This window comes from Nelumbo lutea, chromosome 2 (genome assembly GCF_056320005.1).
Source record: "Nelumbo lutea isolate HS-2025 chromosome 2, American lotus-T2T, whole genome shotgun sequence".
Classification (NCBI taxonomy): domain Eukaryota; kingdom Viridiplantae; phylum Streptophyta; class Magnoliopsida; order Proteales; family Nelumbonaceae; genus Nelumbo; species Nelumbo lutea.
In genome coordinates this window covers 48,985,340-49,000,049 of record NC_142685.1, presented here as the reverse complement: position 1 = coordinate 49,000,049, position 14,710 = coordinate 48,985,340, and the positions used below count along the sequence as shown (strand labels likewise).

At 40.7% G+C, this 14,710-nt stretch overlaps 1 protein-coding gene across 1 annotated transcript; it reads left to right on the top strand.

The window, feature by feature from the left end:
- The first annotated feature begins 739 nt into the window (after positions 1-739).
- On the top strand, positions 740-2,820 carry LOC148870511 (transcription factor bHLH93-like). Its single transcript, XM_088973536.1, has 4 exons — positions 740-985; positions 1,542-1,667; positions 1,828-1,998; positions 2,582-2,820. The coding sequence occupies exons 1-4, from the start codon at positions 908-910 to the stop codon at positions 2,678-2,680; spliced, it is 474 nt and encodes a 157-aa protein (XP_088829662.1). The 5' UTR covers positions 740-907; the 3' UTR covers positions 2,681-2,820.
- The last annotated feature ends 11,890 nt before the right edge of the window (positions 2,821-14,710 follow it).

The window sequence follows — 14,710 nt, the reverse complement described above, 5'->3', positions numbered from 1 at the left end:
TGCACCCAACTTTTAAAATAAAGAGAACCCTGATTTTCTGGTACCATTCTTGACCAAGAGATGTTGCCTTTTTTGTTTATTTATTCATACATTTTCCGTTTATGACAAGTTAAAAGAAATCACGGGCTAGCTCCAATTGAAAATCCTGCACTGTAATTTTCTTATAATTTTTTGGGTGTTCTTTTTAATTTTTCAATGATTCCCTGTCTCCATTGGATTGGTACTAGGTCTTGTATTTATTTTCATTTTTATTGTTTATCTTTGTCTTCTTAATAAGTTCATGAATCATGATACTTAATTCCAAACATTTGTAATCATACAACTAATGAATGTAATCTGAACTAACTACATGCTTAAACAAGTATTGAGAACTGAAGATGACAAAAAATTTGTAAGCCATAAACCCTATTCGTTGTAGCTTCAACTAATATAACTCTTAAGAAAAAACTCATACTCGCTCATGGGAAACAACAGTTATCCCAAAACTAGAGATCGAAAACAATGAAATAAAGTGTCACTGAAATACAGTGCATAATTACTGGGTGGAATGGGTTAAGCTTATCCTAATTTCACAACATGACTTACTGCAGAACTAAATCAATTTTCCGTAATAACCAAGTACCAAAAAATTATTTGGAAACTAAAACGAGAAGAAAGAAGAAAAAGAACCGGGAGCATTTCAGATATGCATAGAGCTGTGGTGGAAAATGACAAAGGGCAACACGGTAATTTGAAGAGCATATATTATATATTTTGTTGCGAAGAAGCTGAAGCACTCATGTGGGAAGGAAACAGGTGATCACATAGATTTGAGGGCTCATTCCCCTCTTTAAAACAGACCGAAGATTTTGAGAGAGAGAGAGAGAGAGAGAGAGAGAGAGAGAGAAGGAGAGGGAGAAAGAAAGAGATGGTTTCGAGGGAGCACAAGAGGGCTGCTTTGTATGAGAAGCTTCAACTACTTCGTTCCGTTACAAACTCTCGCGCAGTAATTTCTCTGTATTTCTGAACGTTTGTTTCAATTAGCATTCTCCTTTGGGTTTTCTTTGTCTTTGCATGTCGTTGATAGCAATCCCTGTTCTGGTTTTTCTTTTTCTCTATATTCACGTATATCTGAAAGAACATTCTCGGAAGAAAATTGAAAATTCCTTTGCGATTGGTTGAACATCTTTCTCTCTCTCTAACTTAACTGTTTCCTTCTCTATCTTATTTTCTTCCATTTTCTTTGTGAAACATATGGGAAATAACAATAAACATATAATATTATAGCAAAGGAGAATAAAACCTGAAATCTAAGATAATCTTTAATTATGTTACACGAGAGAAAATTTGTATACCAAAGTTTATATTTTCGGGATTTTGCAATCTAGTTTGGAAATCTGTCAACAAGAGAAAGGAAAAGAAGAGATGTAGATAGCTACCCTATTTAGTTTACAAGGGAAAAGTAAAGAAATCATTGAAAGGGAGAAGAAAAATCCAGCCAAGCTATTGGTGCAATTACCATGCATCTAATATACTATTTCCTTTGTGTGCATCGGTGGCAGCTCAACAAAACTTCAATTATAGTGGACGCATCCAAGTATATAGAAGAGTTGAAGCAAAAGGTAGAAAGACTGAATCAAGATATTGCAAATGCGCAGAACTCCAATTGCCAAAATCCATTGCCAGTGGTACGCTCCAATCAGTTCTTTTTATTGTTAGCTTTCCTCTGTTAATTCTGTCTTAATAATTTCAATATTTAACTTTGTCTCTGTCTTTGTTTATTTCTATATATATAAATTCAAAGTGACAAAACCTGTATTTAAATTCCGATTTTATAATTCATGGCAGGTCACAGTAGAAACCGTAGAAAAAGGTTTTTTAATCAATGTGTTTTCAGAGAAGAGTTGCCCCGGTTTGCTTGTCTCGATATTAGAAGCCTTTGAGGAGCTGGGCCTCAACGTGCTGGAAGCCAGAGTTTCTTGTACGGACAGTTTTCGTCTAGAAGCAGTTGGTGGAGAAGTAAGAATGTGAACTCTTTCTATCTATATATGTTTTCTATTTTACACAACCAACTTATTTCTCTCTCTAGCATATCATCACAGACGATTCCTGTAAAGAATGACAAACTGTCTACACCTCTAACACCAACCGTATACGTTCAAACAAATATCACGTGTGAGGTTTTGCTTCACCGAGTGGCTTCTCTGCCTAAATTTATCGGTATTCCAACTACACACACACACACACTATATATATATATATATATAATTTGGAGGGACAAAATAATGGGTGGTTAGCATTAAGACAGAATTTCAATTGCAGACTTCCATCTAAATCCGTATATTGGGACCCTACCTTACTGGCTGCCGCATGTAATATGTATGTTTATATGGATGGATACATTTTTGTATGAATCATGCTTTTAGATGAGTACTACTGCATGATCAATCACATTTTGATTGTTATATATATATATATATATATATGATCCTACACGTGCCCATGATTGCATGTCTATTATATGTACATGTGTTAATTGTCTTTGTATATATTTATTTCTCAAGGAATGCCACTGAAGCGGATTTTATATATCCATTTTCAGAGTCAAGGACAAGTTGAAAGCATAGATGCTCAAATGGTGAAACGAGCAGTGTTGCAAGCTATCAAGAGCTGGAGTGAAAGTAATGAGCAAGAACAATAGTAGTGAAAACCAAAAGAGGAAAATCTCTTGTTATCCTTTGCTTATCTTTTGCCAAATTTTCTTTTTTTTTCATGTAGGCCGAGTAATTTATCTAATGAAGCAAAATATTAATTAATCTTCTATATAACTAATTTATCCAATACTGTTTTGATCGCAAATTTTAAACCAAAATCCACAAAACCACTATAGAAGTCATGACTTACAGCCATTAATATGTGAAGGAACCATTGTTTTCATGAAAAATGGCAAAAAAAAAAAAAAAAAAAGATTAAAACCCTTTTCTTCTAAAAAAATTCTTGTTCTGACCAAATATGACGACCTTAATTTGATACCACACCCACACAGGAATAGACCCTTAAGCTAACCAATAGGCTTGAACGGAAGAAAATCCCCTGAGTAGCAAATTTGAGGGAGATTATGATAAAAAAACATGTGAATGGGGTCTCATGAGAATGTTCTACTTCATTTGCTTTAACATCACTTTTATTTATAACCGATCGAGGCCGGACATCTTAAACAAAAGTGCAGGAGATTGATCAAGCTGGTGTAAATTTCTATTAATTTCTGGCATGCATGGCAGCAGAGATAAAGAATTCATTCATGCATCTTTATGAGAATAAATATTGAAGCGTTTTGATTGAAATGCTCCCTTAAATGATATTTTTCCTTGTCAACCCAATCAAATTGCAAATTGTGTGGTGCTGAAATTTGTCTTCTTAATTTCCAAATATAGATCCCTAGACGAAGTGCTGATATATACCATCTGTCCTTTCACCCAGTACTGTAGCTAGCAATGCAGAAGTATCTAAAATATGCTGACGAACTACTCTGGTTCTGGACAAACGTACCACACACACTGTGTTCATTTTAATCTGTTTAAGTCACTTGATTCTTAGTTAATATTCTTTAGTTCGGCTTATTTCAACGAGAATTAAACATCAACACTCAACCGTTCAGACTCATAGAAATGCGCACCATTATCCTTTTGGATGAACAAAACCACCAACCACGAGTTTTTGTATCTAAGAGATGGTGTCAGTAGCAGCACCACTTATTTGATGGACTAAGAGATCTATCTCTTAATTTTTGAAATCACCTTTCTCTATAAATTCTAAGAGAAGACGCTTTTGAAAAATGGAAGTGAAATAATTAATTTCCATATAATGTTTGTAGTGGAGTAATGGCAACGGGGATCATATTCCTATCCCCAACTCAGATTTTATGTTTTGTTTGAAGGAAAAGGTAAGAAATAGAAAGGAAGGACAGGAAAGCCAATACAAGATTTGTAGAGGTTTTTCTATGTTTTCCTTCAAACCAAACATAACCTAAATGTCCATACATGATGCTATCCATGTTAGAGACAAGTTTGCCACAGGGTTTAAATCTCTGAAAATTTTTAATTAATAATATTTTTTAAAAAATAATTTTATTTAAAATATAAATAATAATTAAATATTTTTTGGATATATATAAATATAGATAGATATATATAATTGGAATCGGGTGGGGCAAGGACTTCACTCCTCACTCCCTATGTTTTAGGGAGGATGGAGGCTGGATACCCAGAGAAGGAGCCCAGATTTCCTATAAACTTTTCCTACCCACTCTCTACCTGCCGTGAATGGATAGAGGGTGGATAGAAAATTCTGAGTGCCAAAGGAGATGGGAAAAATTGCCATCCTTACGTGGCATGAAATAATCAAAGCAACATTATGATTGCTATTTCCCACTTGTTACAAGTAGGAAGAGAACATGTACAGGTTGGCAAAGGGATGCCAAGGAACTGCACAAGTATAGACCATCTTCAAATGATCTCAAGATCGTTGAAATAATTATAATCTTAAAGCCCGAGTGACTTCAAATGGGAATTTATTAGTTTAACTTGTAGACCTATACTACTAATTAATTATCAATTTATCGTAGATAAGCTATAATGTTTATGTATTAAAAAAAAAAAAAAAGAAATTAAGAGGGGAAGAGGTGGCATATGGGATTTTCATGTCGGGAGCGTATCTTAGATGATACAGAGTCACATCTGTACTAGTCTCCTTTTGCATGAGCACTCCTTATGGAAGTGGAAGCTGGCACACTCTTTTAACATATTTATTGAGAATAGATTAATTCTTTCATGTCTAAAGATCCCAAAATTAACACTCTCTCCCTTTCTCTCTCAATAATTGCGATTTTTTTTTCCGTTATTCATTATCAGTGTTAGAATAAAAGCCTATTCAGGGACCTCATCCAGGTTGAACAGTTACTTGATCTGGTTTCAGAGCTTGTTTAACCAACCAAAAATGTCTAATGTTCTATCGTCAACGCCCCCATTATAATGAATTCAAATTAGCTGAATGCTTTAGCCCCCATTATAATGTAGCAGGCTGTGGAACCCATGACAACACTCAACACCGGTCATAAAATAGACGGGCCCACAAGCCCAATGGGTGCGCCTGTATACTTGTTCACGCTCAAGCCCAATGGGCAACAAACAACATTCGGTAAAAAAGCCTGGAGAGCCCAAACTCAATTTCATTCAGCCACCCCTTACACGGATGGGCCACAAACTGCAAAGAAATTACTTGTTTAAGGGCGTTTGCCCAATATATGTGTTTTGTTTTTTTTCAAAACAAAAACAACTGCAACGTTGCAACGACAGAAAAAAAAAAAAAAAACACCTCCTTAGTATTTTAAAGGCACACCTGATCTTGATGATTGGATCAAATTCATATCCCTTCAATTTTCAGATGTAATGGGGTAGAAATGAGCTAGATTTGGCAATCACTTTAGTCCAATGGTCCATGTTTCAGGCGAATGAAGTGTATGCCCTCCACCACCACTCCTCCCTCCAATCTCCATGGGCCAGAAGCGAGCCGTCTGCCCTAGTCCAGCCCTACAATCTGATCTGATCGAAGTTTGTTAGACGAGCTTGTCTTAGGAAGCCAAAGGACCTTGCTGGTTCAGTGCAATCAGGGTCAATTCGTCCGTTCTGGGAGACTTTTAGGGTACGTTTGTCCGGAGTAAAAAGGATTAAATGTTCCCCGAAACCCCACAGTTGGGCCTCTGCATGCGAATATTGTCCTTGGCAATTTGCACGGTGTCTCTTCAGCCTGCGGCCTCCTAGGGTGGTCCCCAAGTGGGGTTTTAATCATGCCTGCTATTCTCAGTCCAGCCCAGTTTTAATCTTTTAGAAAGATTCTATCCAATAAGACAACCGATGAATCTGTCCCATGGTTTTCTTCTGGGATTCTACCAGTGTCTCCTAGCATTATTCTCTCTCTCTCTCTTGATTTTTCTTTAAAGAAAATAACTGATCAAGCCAGGTCAACTGTATTATGGTAATTACTCCATTTCAGAAGATGAACTTAGGGTTTGGAGTGGTTACGATAAGCTAAAACAGACATGCTGCCAAACCAAAATGACTGACAAATATATACGGTGGTCACATGGCTCCCATTTGTCAGTTGAATGATTCAAAAACCCCCTCATTTACTCGAATATATGTGCTTGTGTAGTTACCATTCGACTGTCATTAAAAGTTTTTTATAATGTAGAGACAAATTCACACAATACAGCTTTATGGGCAGTCCATAAATCATAGCAGGTCCAATGTCTGGCTTACTATGGACTCCATCCCAAAATGCAAGAACTGGGCCACCAAAGAAGGCCAATTTCTCCTTCACTTCTTTCATCCACTTCAATGCCTTTGCATTTCCCAAAAAAGCCATCAATTAATCTAACATTCTTTTCCATGAAAACTGGAAAAAAGATAAACATATATAGAACCATAAATATTCTGTATGTTGTAAGAATGAGTGTGATAGGTCTTTATCCACATTAGCAGGCTTTGGCTTGGGTTGAGCATTTGTCAAAATTTGATGGGATTCGGCCCAAGGGCCCATGCCCAATAGAGTGTATAAATTCTTCAGATTTGGAACTGGAAGATGTTGAACCTCATAGAGTCATAGGGCTATGCATGTAGCCTGCAAATTGCACATAAGACAGCAAACAATCAAGACCAAAATTCAAGAGTCAGTAACCTAAACACCTGAACACTGCATCGTTTTTGTTTTGGGATCGATTTGCAGCTCCACCGGCCGTGTCCGTGTGGTTCGCTTCTCTTTCTGACAAATGTTTAAATAGTTGGGCTTCTCTCTTCACAGTCCTTACCTTTCTCATCAATCATCATAGAAAGCTCAATCTCAATCATATATAATAATATAGCCCCTCCGCCCTCCCCCCTCTCTCATACGCCTTTTTTTCTGCTTTAATTGTAGTCCTCCAAGAATCAAATTGCAAGTTACCATGTATAATGGGACTCCTCACATAAGCCTTTAGGTTTAGGGTTCTCTTTCTTTTTTACCCATAACCATTAATTAATTAATTATTAATATGCCAGTTTGCGATTGCACTGCAAAATTTCAGCCCTGGTTTTCGTACCCGAATCACTGGGTGGGGCCTTCGATAATGGCCGCACAGCCCGCACCAGGTAAACCTGGTTTAACGGTGAGCATAGACATAGCCCGGCATTGGTGGTATTATCCCTAGCATTAGGACCTAATATATGAATTGAATGGGCTTTACTTAACTCTTTTTCTTTTTTCTTTTTTTCTTCTTCTTTTGAGTTTTGCTAATATATAATATAATGGAGTCAGCAGACTGGGCCTTTATTTGAGTTCTATAACAAAAAGAAATAAGAAAGTCCAGGCCCAAGTCTTGAGTTTGGACTTTGGACTAGTTTCCAGTTTTCCAGACAACCTTTGGCCATGTACGGAGCCCTGAGATCACAAAAGAGCAAGGTTTAACAACACCTATCAACCCCTGTATTTGTACAAAATCCTTGGTTACATTTTGTCCTTTTGTTATTTGAGCGAGTACACATGTTCGATGTCTCTAGCATTAGTGACAAGCCAAATTAAGGTTGAGTTGAGACCAAAAATGTGACAGCCGATTGAGTTAGGCTATATATGTTTCTGGCATTGTTATTTGAATGACTGCTTGTGCTTGCTCCATTAAGTTAATTACTCCTTATTCTCTCTTTTATCTCGTTTAATTGACAAGGTTGGAGCAATGGTAAATGGTAATGCCAATTTTCTGAAACTCTGTAATTCCTTCTTCAGTCAGCTTTCTGTGGGTAGACAACTATTCTAGTTGAACAACATCAACTACTCCATAAAACTTTCCATCAAAATACATTTGGGAGCATAAAGGACACTATTTACCTCTTCTTTTTTACCCTATACTGGTGGTATATTTGCGCTAAGAAAGTAATGTTTTAAGTTTAAACAAACCTGCCTTTAATATCCGCCTGGTCTAAATTAAGACGAGCTCCAATTCTATTTGTAAAGAACAGAGGGAGCCCGAGAATTATTCCATAGAAGATCTTAAGATATATCCCTCTACCCTTACATTCTAGCTAATTCTATGTCAAGTGTTGGTACTTGTGTGGCAGCGTCTACATCTAGCTGATCAAAATTGTAAAGAAATGGTGGGAACTTTCTCTGAATAATCCCGGAGATTCTATCAACCAGTTTCCCAAGCTGGACAAAAACTTGAATGCATCTGGAGATGTTGTGTCTTGGCAATATTAATAAACTGTGCAAATTCTCCTACTGTATCTTTGACGAATTGTGCTACAGTCCTAAATATTGAAGGACTGGACTTAATAATACATTCCAACGTAACAGTTTTAAGGCTTTTGGCATATTTCTTAAATAGTATCAGAGCCTACCACCACGTCTCAAGATGAGAGGACTATTTGGAAGAAAGGCTATCTAGAACAGAGAAAAGGCTGCAACTGGAGCAGAATGAAAGTTGTTACAGGGAAAGGGCTATCTGCCAACAGACTAAAAACTTCAGCAAGTGAAGCCACCGAGATGTTGACTACAGAAGCATAGCAGAATGTTACGGTCTTAAATGTTTGGGTTCGATTCGAATCATTCCAACATTCCAACAGCTAGCTTTTTGGTGTGAGAACGGGACACTTTGTCTTTATAAGGTGGCTGCTAATTTAATGGTCATGCAAATAATGAGAATTCTTATTTGTTACTGAGCTTAACAGTACACACTTTGAACAACAATAAAGAAAGAAAGAAATTATTGGATCTTTTCATTGTCTTTCTCCTCCTCTATGGATGATCGCTGATCAGCACATTTCTTGTATGGAGATGACAAGGCTCCTTGCAATGCAGAGAGTTTTTCTGGAATCAGTGACGTTCGGATATTGGATAGCAAACCTTTGCCTGCCTATCATGAGGTACCTTCCATTCTTCCAAACAATAGCCCCAAGATTTGTATTATTTGCAGATCAGTTGTATGGAATTGAGTTAGGTGATACATGCATGCATTTGTTACATTTTCATCTCTTCAGAGTAGGGGAGAGGTCAGGTGCTGATATTTTAAGGCTTGCGTTAAAACAGGAAGGTTAAACAGAAAAACATATCTACTATCACGCCTTTTATTTTGCATGGTTTCATTAAGCTGTCAAGGGTATTCTTTGTCTTTTTTAATGTGGGGTTGGTTTGGTGCAAGGCAGACACCGCTCGTCTCCACTCCTTAAGGCTATGCTTGGTTTCAAGGAAAAGGAAGGGAAACCTATACAAAGTTTGTAAATCTATTTTTTCTACTTTTTCTTTCAAACCAAACACAGCCTAAGATTAACCTTCCTCAAGGAAAAGATTTCAGCAGATTGCCATTAATTGGGCCCTGACTCTCCTCAAGAAAAGGAGGGGAGAAAACATGAAAAAAAAAAAAAAAAAAAAAAGAGTTATTCCCTGCTGGATTAGTGGTCGACTACCCCAGGCTTTAATTTGGGTGTCACATCTATATATGTTGTATATTGATTTATTTGATTCTACTGAAAGAGTAGGGGTGTCAATTGGACTGGATTTGGTCCAATTCAATCCGATACAGTATGAATCCATTACAGATGGACCAGGCCCAATCCAAATCCAATCCGATGAATATTTTGGACCATTTTAAACCAGTCCAATTCATTGTCTGGACTGTCCAATCCTTTTAAATTGATTTTAATTTAGATTGGTTCCAATCCAAACATGGTCTATTGGCATCTATATTTTTATCTTCTACGAATGAACATGCTATTGGTAATCCAATCCAGTCTAATCCAATATAAATCTATTACGAATAGACCAGGTTCAATCCAATCCAATAAATACTTTGAACCATTAATTCCAGACTTGTCCAATTCAATATGTCTTGTTGGTCCATCCAAATTAATTTTAGGAAAAATTCCCAATTAGTAACTTGTACTTTCGGTCTAGTGCTAGTTTGGTCCCCTAAACTTTAAAACACGATAATTCAGTACCCAAACTTTCAAAATGTGTCAATCTAATACTTGTCGTTAATAGTCCATCAATTATCTATATCACATGATGACATGTGCAATCTAAAACTTTTGAAAATGTCAAAATTGCCCTTCAAAAAACGTTGTTCATCATCTTTTACCTTGAGACCAAAATAGTTCTTGGTGACGGTGGTGAAATTTTTTAGCTTATTGCCCGAGAGTTTGAAGAGAGGGACATCTAGGGCTCCATCTTCTAAGGGGACGTTCACCTAAGAAGGAGAGAATTGCAAGCAACACCTTGTAACTTTTTATGATTTACTTAAATCTTTCAGGTGTTCTCTACCATGGCAAGTGTTTACCTGCAACGCCCGTTGCCTCTCCATAGAGTGGTTGCCGTTGCGAGGCTCACTTCATGCATAAGCTCAAACTCAAGGAGTTGTCACGCTCTCTCTCAGCATTAGGGTACCCTCTATCGTACTTTTCCTGGACTCTAATGTTTTCTATTTTGAGTAGTTTGGTTTGTTAGTGCCACAGTGATGTTGTAAGCAAACCACCACCATGATAATTCACCATTTCTGGCAACTAAAAACAAGTAAACATGCAAGGTTGTTGGTAGTGTTCAGGTGATGGTTAAGCTGGCGAAGGATGCCATGTGGCTATCTCCGCGATCACCCCCCTCTTAGGCCACATTAACGCCATGCGTAACGGAAGAGCATGACTAAGAAAGAGTGTCTTGCACAGATAACGAAGCAAATTCCACCGAGGAAGAGGAAACCTCCCAAAGACCCCGATGGACGTCCTCATCTCGACACCCTGGAAGCCCTACCCATCTAGGGCACGGATGCCCAAGTATAAATAGGTATTCCCGGCTCGAGGTAAGGGACTTCTAAAACTACACTCTTTGAATACTTCTTTGCACTAACACTTCGGCTCGAACCAATGCTATTTCAACTTGCTCGTCCTGGCTACATCCTTCTCTACCCTACTGACTTGAGTGTTAGAGTACCTACCTAGGGAACAACGCCTTGGGCCTCTGACCTTTCTATTGGTTGCAAATCTCGATGCACAGCTTCGTCCTCCCACCTCAGCTTCATTTAGTTGGCGGGGACTATCTGATTGGGTCCTCAGTTCGAAACACCTCGGATCTTACAGCATCAAATTGGCACCATCTATGGGAAACATACAAAAAATCATTTCCCAAATTTCTCTCTGTTCACTAAAAGCAACCATGCCTACGAACATATCCAATCACTCTAGAGCATGTTCCCTATCTTAGGGATCCCATTGACTTCACAGCTCCCCACCTTGAGAGCCCTAGCATCAGGCAGCAATCAACCTCACGGAATTCTAATCCATGTAGCAGAAGGTCAACCGTATCCTAGTCATGATGGAGACACTAGGGCAACTGGTGAACGCCCCCCAAGCTACTCGCCCTACCACGTAGGCACCTACTATAGTCGATCCTCGCACCGATGACCCCAAAGAGTGCCACACAAACAGGCACAGGGCCTAATCCAACTACAAACAACCGCATCCATCTAGAAGATCTGACTCCCAAACCCGGCCTCGCACACGATGCCCACAGTAGATCCCACCACTTCGTTGATCGGGTACCAACGAAAGAACAACTTGACCAACGTCTATAGGAGCCGTTGATCTTAATAGACAAATCCAGCTTGGTCCAAGACCTGCCTGCGATCCTAAAAAGGGAAAGTCCACAAATGTGGTCCCAGCCGACAAAGACACCAAAATTAGAGAACTAAGAGAGAGGTTGGCCAAACTAGAGCTCAGCCAAGTAGATAGAAGCACAACTTCTTCGACGGCCTGGCCCTTAGACCAACACCACAGCCAGCCCACAAAGGAACCCATCTTCATCCCGGAGATCATTGATGAGCTTCCCCTAGCCGGCTGAAGACCCCCTAAGTGTGAGAAGTGCCATCAAGCCTCGAATCCCAACGATCACATTGAGGGGTTCAAGGTGATAATGATGCTACATGGATCCTTTGAGTGTCTCATGTGCAAGGCATTCGTCACAACCCTCCAAGGAGTCGCCAGGACCTATTATGCCTCCTTTCCACCATGGTCCATTTCCTCTTGGGAGCAGTTGGAGACACAATTCCTAGCACAGTTCACAGCCAGCCAAAGGCACCAGAAGACCTCGACTAGCCTCATGCATCTGCGTCAAAGGAAATGAGAAACCATGACGGAATACTTGGCGAGGTTCAACGTCAATACCCTTCAAGTCCGAGCTCTAGACCAATCGGTGGTTGTGACCACCATCATGAGCAGATTGTGCTCCTCAATGTTTAGCTTCTCTTTGTAAAAGAACCCTTTGCCCAACCTGACTATGCTCATGAAGCACATGCAGAAGTATATGAACACCAAAGAAGCCCAAGCACGACTAGAATCATAGAGACAACGATGACTGAAGACTGGACCAAGACGCCAAGAGGCAAGATCGCCGACCAGACCACTGACCGAGAACCTTACCCCCAACGTATCACAACTTTACTCTACACAACAGTCTGCGAGCCAAGATACTGATGCAAATCCACAACCGTAGTTTCGTCAAGTGGCCTGAGAAGATGAAAACCCGGGGCAACAAGAGACCAAAAACTACCTTGGCCTCTGCCACCACCTAGAAGACATCATCTGACATGGATACCTCAATGGATTCAAGGACATCAAAGAGCATAAACCCAGAAAAGAGCTACACCTCACTGACAAGCTCCCAGCCCAAACTCCACCCGTCGGGGTCATCGTTGTTGATGTAGCGCGATCTGGGCACTCCTAGCTGACTGTTGACTAGCTCCTTGTTGGCAACGGACGGCACCTGAGAAAATGAAAGAAAAGATTCCCAAGGATTTACCCGGTGGAAATACTCTGATGCTTAAGTTAGTACTATGTATGGGAAGTAAAGGGAAAAACGAAGGCTAAGAGTGGAGGTCACGCTTTTTTCCTATACTCGAGAGATTGGAGATCTCAAGAAGAACTTTCTCCTCTGCCCTAAGGGCTTTTGTAGGGGCGCTCTTTGTGAGATCGGGCATAACAGCCACTGGGCCCCCTGCCACAGCCGTTACCTACCAGGGCTTCGCAGGTGGCCATTGTGATGTACTCCTTACCCGGGCAAGTGACACATCCCCAAAGTGACAGGCACGCCTCTGCCTACTGAGAGACGTGGACGCAGACTGTCGAAAGGACAGGGACTGCGCCGTCAGTAAGGGATATGGCGTAGTCTGATTGGTACGGCCTGTCAGATAGAAGCTTCCTGTGGAATGCTCGTGTGGCCCACTAGCGAGCTACTTTGCAGCGAACTCGGAATACTTCACGAGTACCCTTAGTAGAATTAGTCCTCACGATGACTTGTCTGCTTGGGAGCTCGGGCGAGTTGGTTTTCTTAGCTTGCGAGCTGAAGTTGCCTCGGAATATCCCTTTGGGGGTAGCTCGGGGAACCCGGAGCTTGTGTCGTGGTGAGCTCCTCCTTTTGCGCGATATGATGTGGCAAGCTGCTTTATGGGCCCGTTACTTAGCTGTACTGGGCCGCAATGCTGAGTTGTCACTTACGTCGGGTTAGTGTCCACGTGTCGCCATTTCATAGATCGGGTCAAATCATCCTTCATCAATTGCCCCCCACTCATCGGGCTAAGAGTATCGCCTTAGCGCGGGGAGTTTATGAAGCACGATGGATTGATTTGACCAAAATTCAAACTTGATTGACTACCCCCATTAAATGCATTTGCGGGAATCAAGAGATCTTCTGACTTCCCTGACTTTTCGGATTCCGAAAACGTGCTGAGGTGGCCTTTAATTCCAAACATTGTGCGGCTGCGGCTACCTTAATTGTGGAAGATGTTCCGCCAATCACCTTTGGTTTTCAGAAGGCATGCGGTCAAGATGTTTGCGGACTGTTGGATCTACATTGATCCGGGCCCTCAGTTTGAAAGGATGGGGGCTATAAATAGGGGGGCCCCTCGGGCCCTATCTTCTTCCATGCCATCTTTTGGATTCTGAGGTCGCGTACTTCGCCTAGCCTACTCGAGTTCCTTAGTCTACTCTGTTCCGTCTACTCTGGTGAGTCCCAATCGCCGTCAGCCATGTCTGGGTACCCATGCCATACCTATCACAGGGGCGATAGCCAGGATGATGATGCTCCCTCGAGCACGGGAAGAGCCTGGGAGCATATCCCGGAGGCTCGGGAAGCCTCTGGTGACATGGCGTCTACTTCTAAGGGGAGGGAGCCTGATACCTTTGGCCCTTCCTTAATGACAATGGAGAGACTCAGGTCTCTGATCCACTACTTTCGCCTCCCTGGGGACCTGGTTTACAGCCTCCCTACTGGCAACTTCCCCTGGGAGCATGGTCCCAATGATATAGTGATCTTTTAATAACAGCTCGAGACTGGCTTGCGTCTCCCCCTGCACCCCTTGATAGTGGAGGTGTTGAATCATTTCAATGTCTCTATTGACCAGCTTCATCCCAACATTGTTCGGAACATGGCTGAGACTATATCCCTGTGTCACGAGTACTGCCTTCCTTTGGACCTTGATATTTTTGCCTCTATCCTTAGTATAAAGAATGTTGCTCCTGGGGTTCCTCCAGAGAGGCGCTTTTATTACCTCTCCCCCCGTCGCAGCTATAAGCTCTTATACGAGATGCCGAACAAGATTCTCACCTAGAAGCAGGACTACTTCGTGGTCCGTAACCCCGAGGGGTTGCCCTTTCCCACTGCT